Source organism: Hetaerina americana, unplaced genomic scaffold, assembly GCF_022747635.1.
Source record: "Hetaerina americana unplaced genomic scaffold, ioHetAmer1.1.p SCAF_3, whole genome shotgun sequence".
NCBI classification, from domain to species: Eukaryota; Metazoa; Arthropoda; class Insecta; order Odonata; family Calopterygidae; genus Hetaerina; species Hetaerina americana.
Window position 1 is genome coordinate 35457884 of NW_027286874.1, and position 17156 is coordinate 35475039.

The 17156-nt window shown below is 34.4% G+C and overlaps 1 protein-coding gene across 1 annotated transcript in view; it reads right to left on the minus strand.

The window, feature by feature from the left end:
• Positions 1-1199: 1199 nt before the first annotated feature.
• Positions 1200-17156, minus strand: part of bma (SCY1-like protein bma) — a 118124-nt gene continuing 102167 nt past the window's right edge. The window contains exons 14-17 of the mRNA XM_071588122.1: positions 9850-9912; positions 5837-5854; positions 2326-2466; positions 1200-1444 (exon numbers count right to left, since the gene is read on the minus strand). Coding sequence (XP_071444223.1) covers positions 1418-1444; positions 2326-2466; positions 5837-5854; positions 9850-9912 — 249 coding nt within the window. The 3' untranslated portion in view covers positions 1200-1417. The remainder of the gene's footprint in view (positions 1445-2325; positions 2467-5836; positions 5855-9849; positions 9913-17156) is intronic.

The window sequence follows — 17156 nt, forward strand, 5'->3', positions numbered from 1 at the left end:
TACTCACATTTTTATTTTTTCACTGTGCAACATTCTTATCGCTTGTCAAATTGTCATAATAAAAGTTAGCAAAACTTAATTTTAGGTTTAATTTCTCTTCAAACCAAACTTCACCTGAGGTAAATGCAAATAAATATGTTAATAAGTTTTCTTTCATGGATACCATCAGCATTAAGAGGAAAGTTGACTTTGAGCAAAAGGACACATAATATGGATGCATTTTAGTATTTCCACTGACATGGATTGAAAGTACATGAAACAAAATGTATGGATAGGTAGGTGCCTAGGTTTGTTTCAACTATAATTCTAAGCAATATATTAAAACAAGTTGATAATCATTAGTTGTATAAATTTCAGTTAGAATGTCAGTCACATCGTTAAAATATGTTTTTCAAAAGGTACATTTATGAAATGTACTGTAAAAATAAGTTGCTGTGATATTTTGCCTGTAATTTCTCATCACATTGCATTCTAAATTAAAGGTGGATCTCATTTTGATGCGTTTTGATATAACAGCACTTGCTATCACTTGTATGAATCCTGTAGTTCATTTTATTTCATCATTCTTAGATAATGCACACGTTCATGCCACTTAAAACTAAACTGTAAAAAAGTATACTTTCTATCTTTGAGAATTTTGTACACAAGTGCAATAAAGGAATATATACCAATGCCTTATTGCTTATATTTCCTTTGTGCCTTGTGTTTGCTCTGGAATATTTAAGTATAAATAGTTAGGAAATTATAAATATTACCTGATTTTCAACTTTAGATGTGACTAGTCAATTATTCATGATTTAGATGTGTAAAAAATGAAGCCTGTGAATTTTGCTATTGTTTATATGCATATTTTGGCTAATTGTCTTTAGTGCTACAATTATCCATCACAACTTAAAATAAATATAAAAAAATAGTTCATTGTATGTTGCATCTTATATGCACAAGCCACCTCCAAAAAGTAGAATAAATGTTCCCAAATCTGAATCCAAAGGTTTCAATAAAAGTTATTAATTTACAGTGGTAAAAAAATTGAATTGAAAAAAATTATTATCGTTTTGGTTTTAGAGCTTTTCCCTTTGAAAATAATTCAAAGTGATTTTTTTAAACCATGGGTAATTTCATCGATATTGCTCCTTAAATTCTTAAGCGCTTTGTTACTTCATAGAAATTGAAGTGATTGTCTACATTGGAACATGATTTTGGATTCAGTACTTTTACATGCTGTTTTATCATTATTTCCTTTTTTATGCCAACCTGACCCTAATACAATTCCTTGGCAAATCTTCCTTTTATTTCATATGCATCAAAAACTTGTATTAAAATTATCTAAGGAGCACAGGCTAATTGCAAAGTTTACTAACACAGCACTGAAGTTTAGAACCATGTGATGTAGGAGTCCTTGACCTCTTCTGGCAATCTAGGATTTCCCAGAAAATAATTGATACTGGAAGAAAAATGAATAAAAAATCATATTTATTATTGGCAATATGTTTAATGAATAATTAATTCAGTGTAAACATTTATGTAACCCAATATATATGCTTATTATCATTATTACAAAATCAAATATAATATCTCTCTCATTACATATATAATTAACTAGTTCAGTTAATTGAATTTATCCTGCAATAATTTTCCTTGACCTGCTGAAACAACATAAATGTATAGACAACTGTCCTGCCCGGATGTTTTACCAAGGCCATATGAATGTTTGATTAATCTTGATGCCAGTAAATTTTTCAGTCCATAAACGTTCTAAAGTATCTTTTAAAATGCTACAGATGTTACCAGGCAACATGACATTTATTACGCTTATATTAGGTTCACAGTGGTAGTTAGTCAGATTTGATGCATAAACTGTATGTTTGGTTATTCTCTAGGGGCAACAATCAGCCCAGGGAAAATTGCATGTAATTAATTAATTAATTAATGCAATGCACTGCACTAATTAAGCCATGCATAATTCTATGCTTATGGTGAATGAATTAATTGAATTGAATTGAACTGATTTTGTAGTGAATCATTCATTTTACACTTGACCAAGCTTTACCCTGTTACATTTTGATCTGCAGGAATTAGTATACACCAATATCCAATTTGCAGTGCATATATTCTTTAGTGTTGGATCGGTTGGACTTCAAGGCAACATTAAGATATAAAATTATTATAGTCTAGTTAAGTACATGCAGGGCTAAATTTCCAATGAAACTAGATCCTTAATTCATATCTGATGAATATTAATGCATTTTTTAGCAAGTTTGGTTAAGGTATAAGGGTCTAGAAAATGGCAATTTAATGTAAAGTTGTGAAAAGTAAATATCTTACCATGCCAGAACCTAGCTGTTGAAGAAGTCCAGAGCCTTGAGAGCCTGTAAGACAAGCTGAAGGGCGCCTGGACTTGATGCTACTCATGCTCGACGACAGCAAGAAGGGCACACTACTACTTGTGTTTGGCATGCTGCCTCCCTGATCAGTTAAGAAAAGGTATAAGTAAATTTGAATATTGTAAAGAGTGAATAGTATCTATGCTTAGCCTTTAATTGTTATAGCAATCATGTTGATATGTACATGTATAATTCTATCATTAGAAATGGAACAGCATAATTATCTATTGAAATCATATGGCTTCTAGGATATTGTTTGATTTTAGAATCACCAATGAAGACTTGGTGGATAAACAAAGCAGCTGACAGCAGAATTTTTGCTTGCTTTAATATTTGAATTACTCTTTTATAATATTAATTACTGAGCAGCAATGAAAGTATCTATAAAAGATAAAAATAATAATGTATAGACACATATGCATTTGCTGAGTTGGGCAAAAATAAATCCATTTGCAGCAGAAAGCAGGACATATTCCAGGGATCCCTCAGGAAAATGATATCAGAGCCTCTTTTTCAGAAGTAGTGGATTATATTGCAAAAATACAAAACCTTACTGACTCCAGCTGATATAGTGAAATGAAATGTGATTGCCAGTTAATATCCTTCTACAATAGAAGGATATTTACTTTCTGAAGAAAACAAAAATAATCATCCTCTTCAATTATGTAGAAGTAATGAGCTCACTGAGCTAGTAATACATATGTTTTCATTATGATATTTGATACATATCAATTAGATTGTGATGTGCATGTATTGAAACTTCTGTAACAACTCTGAAAGAAAACTGTACCGAAATGAATTATACTTGAGGAAGAAATAATACCTAGGTGTCTCGATGAAACTTTTAGAGATTTGGTAAATCTCAACTTCAACTATATTTCGTATTTTCACACTCAATGAAGCCTGTGGTTACTAGGGCTAGTAGTAGAACATAGCTATTGATTTTAATGGAAATGCTTGCCACATAAGTTTATTCCTTTTGTGTGTAACCCCTAAACTCTCTGGAATGATGAAATGATTGTTGTAACTGAAGAAAAAAAATAAAGATTTTAGTTGTAGTCACCTTCTTTGGCAAAAATTTAAATATTAATAAATGTTTGGAAAAATCTTTTGTATCCTCTCCAATTACTCATAGTATCCTCTTGTCCAAGTTTGAATCTAGAGTATGCAGTGTTACCTCTTCATTTTACCTGCTCACTTCTCGCTCTCTTAATGAAACTTGTTGTTGTTTATTTCTCCAGTCAAAGTTACCTTCTTAATTCAACTTTGAACCTAAAGCCTGAAAAGTGCCCAAAAAAATTCTCATATAACTCTGCCTGCATTGGAAAAATCCTACATTGCTGGGTCCAAGCCTGGATAAAGGAAGATAGTTGTCTGTATATTGTTAAATTATGATTTAAAACCTTATTAGGCTTTAGACCAAAAATGGATTATGGCCAAGACAATGGAATACTCTGAACTACTACTACTACTACTACTGGAAGTAGGCACAAATTAAGAGCAACAGTGAGCCAGAATTAAGTTGAAAAAATTTTATAGCAGAAATGTATGAAAGGTATGGATAGGAGAGGGAATGATTAGAAAAATACAAGTCACAACTGTCTTTGAAGATTGAAAAAGTTTGTGAATTTTTAACAGGATGTGTCATTGTGTATAAGTTGATAGAAGAGGTGAAAGAGAGAGTTTTGCCCATGATCTCTAAGTCTGGATTATCAAAAATTTAAGGAGTAAGGGATTGAGTTATGCATTTGTTCAAAAATTATTTTTGTGTTGTAAATAATACATATTCCTTGCATTTGCTATCACAGTAGTGATAGTAGAACAATATTTTCAAAGGGTAAAGCCTAATTAACTTAGATGTTGAATTTTTTGAGTTGCATATTCCTACTACTATTCTAAATTGACAAAACTTTAGAATAGCTAAATGCTTGCCAGATGTTTTCCTGAATTCAATATCCTGAAACCTTTTATTCTTAATGTTCATTTTTCTGAATTAACTTTTTCCTAAAAACCTTTTCCTCAAAGGCCATTTTCTAAAATCTACTTTCCCAAATGACTTTTCCTTAAATGTCATTTTTACAATGAATTATTTCAGAATGCAATAATGTTTCTGTTGCTATGGAAACTTTATGTAATAACATAGCCTACGTTTTATTATGACTTCAATGGTGGCATTCACTTTGAACAATGAATACTACTGTAATGCATGGTAGTAAATTAACGGTTTAAAGCAGTTTTATTCATTCATTTTCAAGATAAGTACAAGGAAAACCATAAATTTATGCATATTAATATTTTATAAACTGTGATCAAATAATAATGTGTATAATTATATTTTTTTTAACTTTTGGGAACATAGTCAATTGGGCAAACGTAATTAAAAATGTAATTCAGGAAGTTGGATTTAAGAAAATGTCCAGTCAAGCAGTCATAATACTTTGGAAATGCTTGGATGTTCTACCGGAATGTGGGCTATGTACATGTAACTTTATTACTCAGCCATTTCCTGGGGTAAATTAGTAGATTTACACTTAAATACCTAGCATAGTGAAGTTATGTGATAATTATGAACGATGGAATATTATGAAGTTCTAGGGTTGTTAAGAGTAAAGTCAAATTTAACGTTTAATGATGCAAATGTTATTGAAAACAATTGAATATACATCCCTAAGAATTAGCTGCAATAAATTCTTATGTGCATTGCTTTACTTGGAAATTGTGTTTATTAAGTATTCTACCACTCACTATACAAAGCAGAATAATGACATTAAAGTTTTAGTGACTCCGTTAAAAGTTGTCTATTTTCTTCTAATTTATGTAAATATGAAAGTTGCTAATTCAATCCGGACTAAGCTACATATTGCATAATTATCTTGGAATACATATATGTATAGATTAGTCAAAATGGTTAAGGAGAAATGTAAACAGAAAAAAGATGAGTTTCTCTATCCCTTGGTATTTCCTCCACCTTGGTATAAATTTTAGATGTGATAAGAGATCTAATTGGAAAAACACTATTAAATTTTAATTTGGCCAATATCTGCTTTATATTGTAGTACCAACAAAATGCAGTTTGGATGAAGATATTGTGCTGCTATGGGTGATCATTTGATGGACTGCCAGAATATTGAGGTGAATAACCAGAAGGTATGCCTCAAATTTGAGTAATTTAATGGTATTTTTATAGAGACTTATATTGTAGCCCTAATTTTGAAGATGATTACTTAATATGCCCTACAATATTTCAGTTTTCCAGTAAATTATTCATAGGTAACAAAATGTAAATCATCATCAGTAAAACTGAATATGAGATTTATTTATGGAACACTTAAGCTATTGAGTAAGGTACCCCATATGCTAATGTTAAGTCAGATTTGGTAACATTGGTTATTACAGTGTTTAATATTACCTTTCAAAATATTCAACACTAGAGGGTTTTAAATAATACTCACAATCATGCTCCTTGCAAGCTAATATTTGGGAAAGGAGAAAATAAAGAAATTAATATTTTTGGGAGAGAATAACACTACATTGTAAATTTACAGAATTCAGTATAGCTCTTCTTTTTAAGTGATCAATATGTTATGAATTGTTGAGGATCAATCAATGAAATGTAATATCTGTTGCCATTAATCACATGAAATGTAAAATGGGTTTTATTCATGAGTGGTATTATTAATGATGTAGTAATACACTCAATTATTTACTTGGATCATATCAGTTGTGATGACAAGCATGGCCTCAGCTCAGATAAGATTATTTTTTTGTTAGCTGTGATTTGCGGGTATCCATTTCAGAAATATGGCATGAGAACATTTGTAATAAGCAGGTGTAATTACAGCAAACATAATAAACAGTCAATACACTTAGCTAAAAATCTTTAATGAGTATGGCACATGAAGGCTATAAGAGCATAAACAAGACACTAGCATTTTAAGGCACAAAAAGATGCACAATGTCTTAGCTGTCAACTAAACAAATGAGCAGTCATTTGGATGTGGTGGTCAGGATCACAGGTAGCTGAGACAGATGTATGTATAGACGGACAAATCAGACAGGCAAACTGGAAACAGACGGACTCACAGAGAACAACGTTTAAGCGGATGAGTTCGGACAATGACAAAGGAGCGGTAGTGCGCTTTGGACAGAGGTCACACATGAATAAGGTAAAATCAGTAAAGCCTTCATCTGTTCATTTTGTACTGGCAATCAAACTGATTGCATATGATCATTAGTTAACATGAGCTTGAGGACTTCAAAAAAATTTCAATCAATAGGCTAGTAGCCTGTTAACTAATCTTAGAGCTCTGAAATGAACCACTTACTTTTAAAGTTAATTAATTCAATCATTTAGCATACAATAATATAAACCATGTGAAAATGCTAATAATTGCATATCTGCTTCATTCTCACCAAAATATTTTGGAATGATAGAGGGTATATATATATATATATATATATATATATATATATATATATATATATATATATATATATATATATATATATATATATATATATACATATATATATATATTTATTTATTTATTTATTTATTTATTTATTTAAATAAATCAATAACAGCTAACATCTCCCTTTCTTATTGAAAGAAATAAAAATATAAAGGTGTGCATAGCAATCATTTCATCACTACTAATATCTCCATCCCAAAAATGGAAAAATTCATAGTAGAACCTCTTATTAATAAGGAGCCTAAAAAAAACCAATTCTCAGCTAAAGTTATCCCATTTGGTTGTACAAAAAGCTTCAAAGTTGCTTCAAAGTACTGCAAATTTATATTTTTCATTATTTACAGGCACATTTGGGTTCAAACTATTCTTTGAATTTTTAAGATAATGTTTTGTAATTGTAAGACTTCTAATTAAAATGAAAGCTTGAAGGCTATACTGATAAAACCTTAATGGGAGTATAATATATACATGTATTTATGTTTGTACACAGGGTAAGGTTACCACTTTTTTAGCATCAACACTGGGGCAAAAACATCTGCAACATACAGAGGGAGTGATGGTAATATCAAAACTATGAAAATATCCATGATTTCTCTCATTCTCATTTAAGAAAAATACAATTATATGCATTGCCTAGCCTTATGGTTTACACTTAAAAATATATTTTTGGGAAAATTGAGGGAAATAGTATGGCTTCCGGGGGCAGAGAGCCCAGACGGAGGCCTGCCCCCGGAAACTGGGGACGTCTGGTAACCTTAGCATAGATAAATGAATGTGAACACAAACAGAGGTGAGAAGAGGAAGAGGAAAAATAAAATTGACATGGTGAGGAGGGCGTTTATTGGATAAGTTTAATCGCCTGAGTAAAGTAATGAGGTTTCGATTCCTCTACGTATCTGCTTGACCTATGCACATAAATATTCATTTCTGAGTGATGATTTAACTTGCAAGGCATTACATATCTTTTAAGTATGTGTTGGAACATGACAAAGAAGGTATCCTTGCATGAAGATATTTGACGGATAAATTAATTTGTTTGTAAGTAATTAGAAATTGATCTGTAATAATATATGCTCAGAGTTTTAACAAATACTGTCCTCTAATTCGGTATAGCTGAGATGAATTTGTTTTTGTCGAATAGCCTTTATCAATTATATCAAGATTTGTGTTCTCATGCGAATATATCTTTCTTTCCTTTTATCGTTTTCCATGGGGCTACTCACATTTAATAATATTTTCCCTGGAAACCAAATTCAAGTGAAGTCTGAGTTACTAATGGTAGAATAATATTTTTGAAAGTTCACTAAAGCCATTTCTTTTGCCCTAATCTCTCAATGAACTTTGTTTTCTCAACATAATCGTGTTCTCTATCACCAGTGCCTTATTTTTTTTGTTTTTCCTCTTTTTCTTCTTGGGAATTCTTATTTTGATTCTTCACACCATTTTTCTCCTTCTTCTGAACGTAATTATTGAACTTAGCTAAAAATATTTTGGTTTTGATAAAGGCAATTGAGTTATCTTATTTCCGTTGCGCCAATGATAAATGAAGAGTGCGCAAGGATGAAATGGCATTGGTAAATTGACTGATATAATCTCGGTGCGTCATAAAATACTTTGTCTATATTTCGCAAAAATTCGTTCTATCAGGCAACATTATTTATTTTTTCAACTCCAAGGAATTAAACTGTTAATGGCCAAGCCGCTATTTGAAGACTATGGATAATACGTTTATATGGGTTAAGAATCTTTTCGGAAACGGCATAAATACATTCAGACCATGTATTTCTTCTTCAAGGCCTTTACCGAGGTGAAACAAGTCCGGTGAAAGAATTGAAGATTTCACTTGGTGTTGATAAATTTAATTAATTTTACGCATGAAAGAGATAGTCTTGCCTGATTTGCCTTATTCTTTGACGAAAAGAGTTAGCCATTTCAATAATATAAAATGTAATCCGGAAATTGGCGTATTTGATCGTCTACAAATCAAGAGTTAATTAACTCTCTTTTGCTTCAGCAATTGCTTTGATGTGAATTCTGGAAAATCCTTTCTTTGGCTTAAGTATTATATTTTTTTATTCTAATTCTTCTTTCACGGTGTCGGAAGAATGGTTCTCTGCGGCGTGGTTAGCAAAATTCCATTTTCAAGAATTCATAGTTCTTACCTGATTGGTAGAGAAATTGAGGGCAATAGATTATTAAATGTGTGACATTTTATATGACATTCATTTTTTATAACTTAATCATGAATTTCGATGCCAATTAGGAGCACCAAAATTGCAATAAAAATGAAGTAATTGAGTATCATTTCTGAGATAATGAGTAACTTTCCTTTTGTTGTTCTTTTCTCTTATAGAACTATCAAATGAGATAAAATTAGTTCCATTGCTTGTTTTTGATGGTCGTGATTGCCGGGGTGGAATCGAATGGTGTGTAGGTAATTGATATTGTGGATAGGGCATTAAATGGTGCGTGAGTACGTGCTATCTCCGCCGAGCCTTCTTTGAAGTTACGATAATCCCAGTTTCCCAGTTCCCTTCTTCCTAAGCTTTTCACCCAATCCCTAAGTATTTGTCCTCATCAACTATTAATCGTCCAGCTGTTCTAAGCCGTGGATCACTTCCCACCGTAACCGGGCTAATTATTTTTTCTTTTTCCCCGCTAAACCTCATTTCTCATTAATGAAATATTTTTATTACTGGCTTCTGAGATAGCCTTTCCCCAAGGCTATGGCAAGTCGACGCTTTGCACGGAGAAAACAATGTACCTCCTCTGATATGCAATCCATCTGAAAGTGACAGAAGATGATAAAAGCAACAGATATTTTTCAGCAAGGGTAGAACACATTGGACATTAACATTGACATGGGAGCACAGAGTACGAAGAAAACATATTCCATCAGGTATGATGAAAAAAGAGAAAGCAGGAATTATATGTAACCACGGAATGAAGAGGTGGAAGAAGGAGGAACCATTAACACGTGGATCTTAACTTACATACGTCGTAGGGACGGATAAACTAGAGCCTTCTCGCGACACGGATCCATACTGTAGTGTACCCTGTGTGAGAAATCAATGGAAGTTTACGAAAAAGAATGGAATGCCGATCATTTTGGATATTGAAAAAAAAGGCGTTTCAAAAATCAAAATAGCATACACATGTAAATAACACATCAAACTCAGGCTTTTTCCAAGTTATCCTAAAGATAAAAATTTTAGTTAATCGACAATTGACTTGTATTCAAAAGTTGTACAGTCTTGAAAAAAATACAATAATGGTTCTTTTCTAATCTGCGTCCGTCTTTCAATCCAGCATTATGGATGTTTTACTTACCATATGTTCCACTGCAAATTGAATAAATTCATTCTGCAGTTATTTCGGTTGCCTTCGGTGTATCGATTAATTTAAAGGTTCCCAGTTTAATCTGTATCAGTTTCATGTACGATTTGAAAATACTGGCTAACTTTGAAAGGTTTCATCATGCTTTGGAATAATAAGGAACATTAAAAAATAAGAAATCGGATTCTCGTAGAATTTAAGGCGATCAAGTATTACGAATACTTTTCGAACTTACACTAAACATTTTCTTTGTCAAAATGAAATTCAATTTTAGAAGGCGCTTAACTTCGTTGAAAATTGGAAAAAAACAATATAATTATACAATCTCCTATTGGTTGGCTGAATACATAATATAGTATGAGAATCATTCCTTTAATATAATTTTCAAATCATTGCAACACTAAATTTCATGCTATGAAGTATGCAGATTTAGCACATAATGAATTTTAATAAATAAATCCTATAAATTTGAATTATTTGTTTATTTCAAACGTTCAATGCTTTTTAATGGCGCAATCAAACATATGTAACCTTTATTGTTGCAGAAGAAAACGTACGAACACTGTAAAATCTAAAAGATTTATGAATAATTTATTTTTAAAATACATTTGTAATATTTCAAATAGTGGTATGTCACTTTTTATATTTTCATACAATTATCATAAAATCTCTATTCCAGGAACGTGAAGGCTTAAACATGCGCTTTAGCTCCGTGGAATCAGTTACTACTAAGCTGATAGGTCTAATGAAGTACAATTAGAGAGCAACAAAATATTTTGAACTGATAGGTTTCTCAGGTTTGGGATCTATCAAGACCCACTATGAGGCAAAATATTCCTTTAGGTATCATTAACTACATTGTATTGATTACATTCAATCCACTTTAACTTATGATAGGTACACATTCCCTTTTCATAGAAATGGTTACAGCAGATTTTCCGCTGGGGTCAAAAAATTAACTGCCGTATTCATTTCCCTCGGGTTGATCAAAGGAACAAAAATTGTGTTCCTGTTTCCGATTGCTTAGTACATGTGTAACACTTGTATGTGCCAGTAAATTTGAGGTGATTCACATTATGAGTGAAATGTATAGCTGAAAGACTTGATGTCAAAGAGAAAACTCAGATGCAAAAATTAATATGATACAAAAATAATAATTAAAAATTACCCATACAAATTTTTTCAGAGTAGCAAGTTTTCTTCAAAATGATACAGAATTGTCTATTTATTAATATCCGATTCATGTCTAATAACTCATGTTGTTCTCTAAGGTCTACAAAATTGACTTTATGTTAGCCTCGCAAGATCTACCTTTAATCTCCGAATATAATACCCTTATATGTTATAGTTGGAAAATACCTACAAAAGCATTCTGTTGGTGTTATTAATCAGCTTGCTTTGATTCCTGCTTATGCTGCTGTTTCTTCGTTCAAAGAGTCACTAAATTTTCTCTCATACACTCTCTTGGTCTTGGGAAGGGATTTTCAGTGCCATGTCATGATGGTCGCCGAAGCAAGGAACGTCCCGTACACATGAGGCGCTTGTTGAAGCGTGTATCAGGCGTTAAGCTTCATCAATGCGGCACAATAGAACCTCTGTTGCTCCTCGTTCCCTTGGGTCATTTGAGGCTTGGATTTAATGAAGTGACGCATTGCTTTCACGTGCAACAGATCATTACTTTACGGGTACATTTAAAATTTTCTCTTAATTCTTATCTAGTTTGCCAAATAGGAAGGATGTTAAATGAAGATGATTAACTGTGATTGAAACAGTGACATTATATATATGTATATATATATATATATATATATATATATATATATATATATATAGACATATATATATATATATATCTACTGTCGCAATTCATTAATACGATTCCTTCGTTTGGCTCTCTTCGGTGCCTATTGATTATTATTGCTCAGAATAACTTCCATCGTGCCTAAAATTATATTTAAAATTTGTATGGCATCCCAGTCCGTCATACAAGAACCGAGGTTTCGGCGTGCAGCTGTGCGCTTGCAAACTGCCATTCGCTAAAAGTCAGTCTGCAAGCAATACGTAGGGTTTGGACTCAATAGCTATAAATTACAATTGTGCCGGTGATTTCACACACTACTCCGGAACATTGTGTCAACTACATCAGCTTGATAAAACGAAATGAAATGTAATTCGATGGATTGAAATTTAATTTTATCGAGTTGCCTGTGGTATTGTTTCAGCTGTGCAGCAAAAAAATTAGAACCGTTCGTTTGTAGTCCATTAGTGTGTCCCTTGCAACCACGGCCTTGTTTACCGCAGCGATCAAAGGGAATGAGCGAGCCTATCAGTCGCGTATTCGAGTTGGGAGGAGCCGCGTGTCCGTCTTTCAGCGCATGGCGAGATGTGCTCTCAAAGTCGATTCGGTCCTCTGTGCCTTTCCCTGTATAACGGTCAGCGGGTTGACGGATTACGGGAATGATTTTGAATGCGGCACGCGGAATTTTTTCCTCAGAATTTAAAGACGTTTCTTTTGTAAACTTGTGGGCGTAGTCAGTATTTAGCCGAAGAATTTGCCAAAGTTCTTTGATAAATCGCGTGATGATGACGTTTCATTTTATTCATTATTCTTCCAATTTGAAGAATTACGTCTTCAAATTCTCCTCTCTATCCGATACTAATTATTTTACTCTCTGAGGGCTCATCTGTACTTAGCTCACGTATTTATTCCTCGCTCTTCCTCATTGGTCCTGCCCGCTGTTTACAGTATATTAATTTCCTAACTAGAACATTACTTCTGCAAAATCTGCCGAGTACATATGTTTGTTTTTCTTAAATGTGGTCATTGTATGAATTTCGTCTTTTACTTTTCTTAATACTGTACCGTTTCTCAATGTATCCCTGAACTAATATCCAGAACTGTCATCTATCCACAGGTTTAAAGACTTTGTCTCTGGCCTGCTCTTTCAGTGGTTCAGGTCTCAGTAATTCCATTTCACTTGAGATATGTCTGGCGACATTCTTGTCCTGATGTCCATCGAACTTCTTCCATCTCGTATTCTATTCCTTTCGAGGTAGGTGTAATCATCCACTCGCACTAATTTTACCCTGGTTACGAATTTTTTACCTTCTGAATCTCTGCCTCATTTTTAGTAGAAGGCTTCTAGCTTTTATTTGTTATTAATATTCTTACATAAGTTTTGAAGCACTTTATCAATTGTGTTCAATTCTGTAAAGTCTCAGAAATCGTTGCTATAGCTTCAGGGCAATCTACTAAACAGAGTATATTAATCTATTCCTCTATACCTAGACTCCTTTGATACTCATTCATTGTTATTCATTCATTGTCTCTTATAACACATGCTAACAGTGCTGGTTAATTTGAAGAGTTGTCTAATCATTGTATTTAATTTAGAGTAGTATTTTTCTTCTGTCTTTCATTTTCAGCGTGGTGACTTGCCTCTTGTTGAGGTGGAAAATTATTTTTTCCCCTGTAATGCATACCAATTTTCATATATTGAGTAATTTGTGCCCCTGAATTTCCTCAAAGGCCTTGGAACTTTTCGAATGTCACATCAACAGGTTATGTTTTCGCAATTTTTCTAACCAATTTCATTTGGAAAAGTGTATCCTTTTTCGTTTACCTAATCTTCTTTCAGTCCGAATCGATTTTCCATCTGGTTACCTTCAGTTATTCTTTCCATTCTTCGATTTATAATTTATATTAGTATTTTTGAAGTTTGTGACACCGCATTCAAAAGTAAGGGGCTCCTCGCAACTATTTTCTTTACGCACTTAGCCAATATCCAACTTCAGGAGATGTCTCTGAGTTTTCTCTATCGGATATCTTCAATTTTTGCCTCCGAGTTAGTCGCAATTGCCTCTGTTGATTTTGTCAGTTCCGGATCCCTTGTTTTTACTCAGGTATTCATTGTTCTGTCGTATTTCCTTCTCATTACATGGTCTGTTCAAAAAGTGTCACGAATTTTGAATTTTCGCGGGTTACGTTTATTTGATTTTCGATTTTTTTGTGGCGTTATATTTGTACTTACGTCTCTCAATTATACCGAAAAGTTCGTTTTTTTCGATATTCAGTTAATTATTGACAGCTGTTTTGCTTGGACTTGTTTTGGCTTGCCTTCGATTTTTGTCTGTTCCAAAAAATGGATCAAAGAATCTGTATTAAATTTTGTCTGAAAAACGAAATTAAGTGCGTGGACGCACTCCGAATGTTGACTGTGGCATATGGAGAAGCTACCTTGGACCGAAGTAACGTTTATCGGTGGCACAAAATATTCTCAGAGGGCCGAGAAGATGTGAACGACGAAGAGCGTGCCGGACGCCCGAGCACGCCAACAACAGACGAAAACACTGATAAAGTGAAGAAAATAGTATTGGTCAATCGTCGAATCACCGTTAGACAAGTTACAGAGGAACTACACATATCGATTGGTTCGTGCCATTCGATTTTTACCAATGATATGGGCATGACACGGGTCGCCGCGCTCGAAATTTGTACCAAATTTTCGACCAAAGACAGCAACGCATTAACATGGCTAATGAGGTGTTGGACTCTGCCCGCGACGACCCAAATTTGGTCCAGAGAGTCCTAATTGGTAACGAATAATGGGTTCATGGTTATGACGTGGAAACTAAAGCTCAATCATCCCAATAGAAGCTGCAGCACGAGCCAAGACCGAAAAAAGCGCGCTAAGTTCAGTTGAATGTGAAAGTTTTGTTTACAGTTTTCTTCGTTTGCAGGGGCGTGTTGCATCATGAGTTCTTGCCCCAAGGTAGAACGGTAAATAAAGAATATGACCTGTAAGTCATGCGCAATTTGCGCGAAGCAATCCGCCACAGACGCCCGGATTTGTGGAAGAACAAAAATTGGCTTTGGCACCATGACAACGCCCCGGCTCACACATCGTTGTTTTTTTGCGCGAATGTTTGGCCAAAAACAACTTACTAACGATACCGCAGCCACCACACTCCCCAGATCTGGCCCTCAGTGACTTTTTCTTATTCCCGAAAATGAATAGGTCCATGAAAGGATAACGCTACGCTACGATTGACGAGATTCGGACTGCATTGAAGGAGGAGCTGAACAAGATCACAATAAATGATTTTTTGAAGTGCTTCGAGGATTGGAAAAAACGTTGGCACAAGTGTGTAATATCTAATGGGGATTACTTTGAATGGGACAAAATGGGTATTCATGAAGAAATAAACAATTTTTTAAAAACACAAAGTCGTGATACTTTTTGAACAGACCTCGTATATCTGGCGCCCGGTGGTTTACGCCCCTCTCGCTCTTGACTTTCATTAAACTTTTTCTGAGATTTCAGCTATCGATTCTTCTCCTCGTTATCTTTCTTCCATCTATTTTCAATTGCTTGATCTTCATATAGAATTAAATTATGTGTAAAATTTATTATTTAATGGGTGCATTAAATTTATCCCCAGCGTTTTGGTTCCATTAATTAGAAAAATTATTCCAAGAAATTGCGGGAGATGCCGCAGCAGTAAATTTTGGCAGAGTCATCCGCTAATGTGCCTCAGTAAACTGTTGTATAAAAAAATTATATTTTCATCTAAATAAATTGCGCGAAAGTAGCATAGGACCGCGACAAAAAATTATATTTGTCGACATTCTGAAACAGTTGATACCTTAGTCGCTAAATAGGAAGGGTTATGTTATGCGCACCCTGAAGAATGTATGTGATGGTATCTCACCACGGAGCAGGGATATACAGGGGGCGTTCCAAAAGGAATGGAATTTTTAAAAAGTAATTTATTGAACAGACTTGCGCAAACACTTCAAATTTTTCAAATACTGTCCTTGAGCCTCTACTGAGTTTTTCCAGCGACTCTATCATAACCGGTACGCACCCTGGAAGGCGTCTTCGGGGACCTCTCGCAAGGTCTTCGTCACAGCTGATTTTATCTCTTCTATGGACGAAAAACGGATTTCTTTCAGAGCTGCCTTAAGCTGAAGGAAAAAAAGGAAGTCTGCTGGGGTGACGTCAGGTCTATAGAGGGGTGGAACAGCGTTGGCACCTGGTGTTTGGCCAGGAACTCGCGGACTCGTAGCGCGTTGTGGCAAGGCGCGTTGTCGTGGCAGAGTTGCCAGGTAGCGGATATGTCTTGCCTCGTCCTGAAGACCCTTTTTCGCAGTATTTTCAGGACATCCATGGAGAAGGTGGTGTTTACTGTCTGTCCTTGAGGAACAAATTCCTTATGGACCACTCCTTTACTGTCGAAAACGACAATGGGCGTTGTTTTCAATTTTAATTTGCTCATTCTTGCCTTTTTGGGCTTAGGGGACTGGTCGGTGTGCCACTAATGTTTGGTTTCTGGGTAGTATTAAAAAACCCAGGTTGTATCACCAGTGATGACGTCCAAATAATCAGGTCAATTTCCAATACGTTGCAAGAGTTTACTTGAAATTTTCGCTCGGTTGGTCTTCCGTGACATGGTCGGTGCGCCAAGGTTTACAGCAACTGCCGCTTCCACAGCTTGGAGAGGACTGAGACCGGTTTTGCGGAAAAGCTTAGTGTCCCCCTAACCTACTCCTAGTGTTTCGTACGCACTCCGACCAATAGGCGCGGCGCGGAAAATTTTATTCCATTACTTTTGGAAAGCACCCTGTATCAGTACTTCAGCAGAGGGTAAGAAGAGTCAGTGGTGACGTTCGAAGAAATTCGCGCCAAAATCATTGGCTTCAACGTTGAAACTAGCGTTAACTTCACTGTCGTAAATGTAACAGCTATCAATTACTGACGTTTTTACGTTTATGAACCTGAGATCAAATTGATCGCCATCAATCGCATATGGAGGGGAAAATAGAGAGAAAGGGATATGGTAAGAGGGAGGGAAAGAGGAAAGGAAAGAGAGAGAGAGGGGAAGGGATAGAAACGTAGAATAAAAGATTGAATAAGGCTTAAAAGTAAAGGTGATAACGTATATAATCAAATAAGACTGAGTT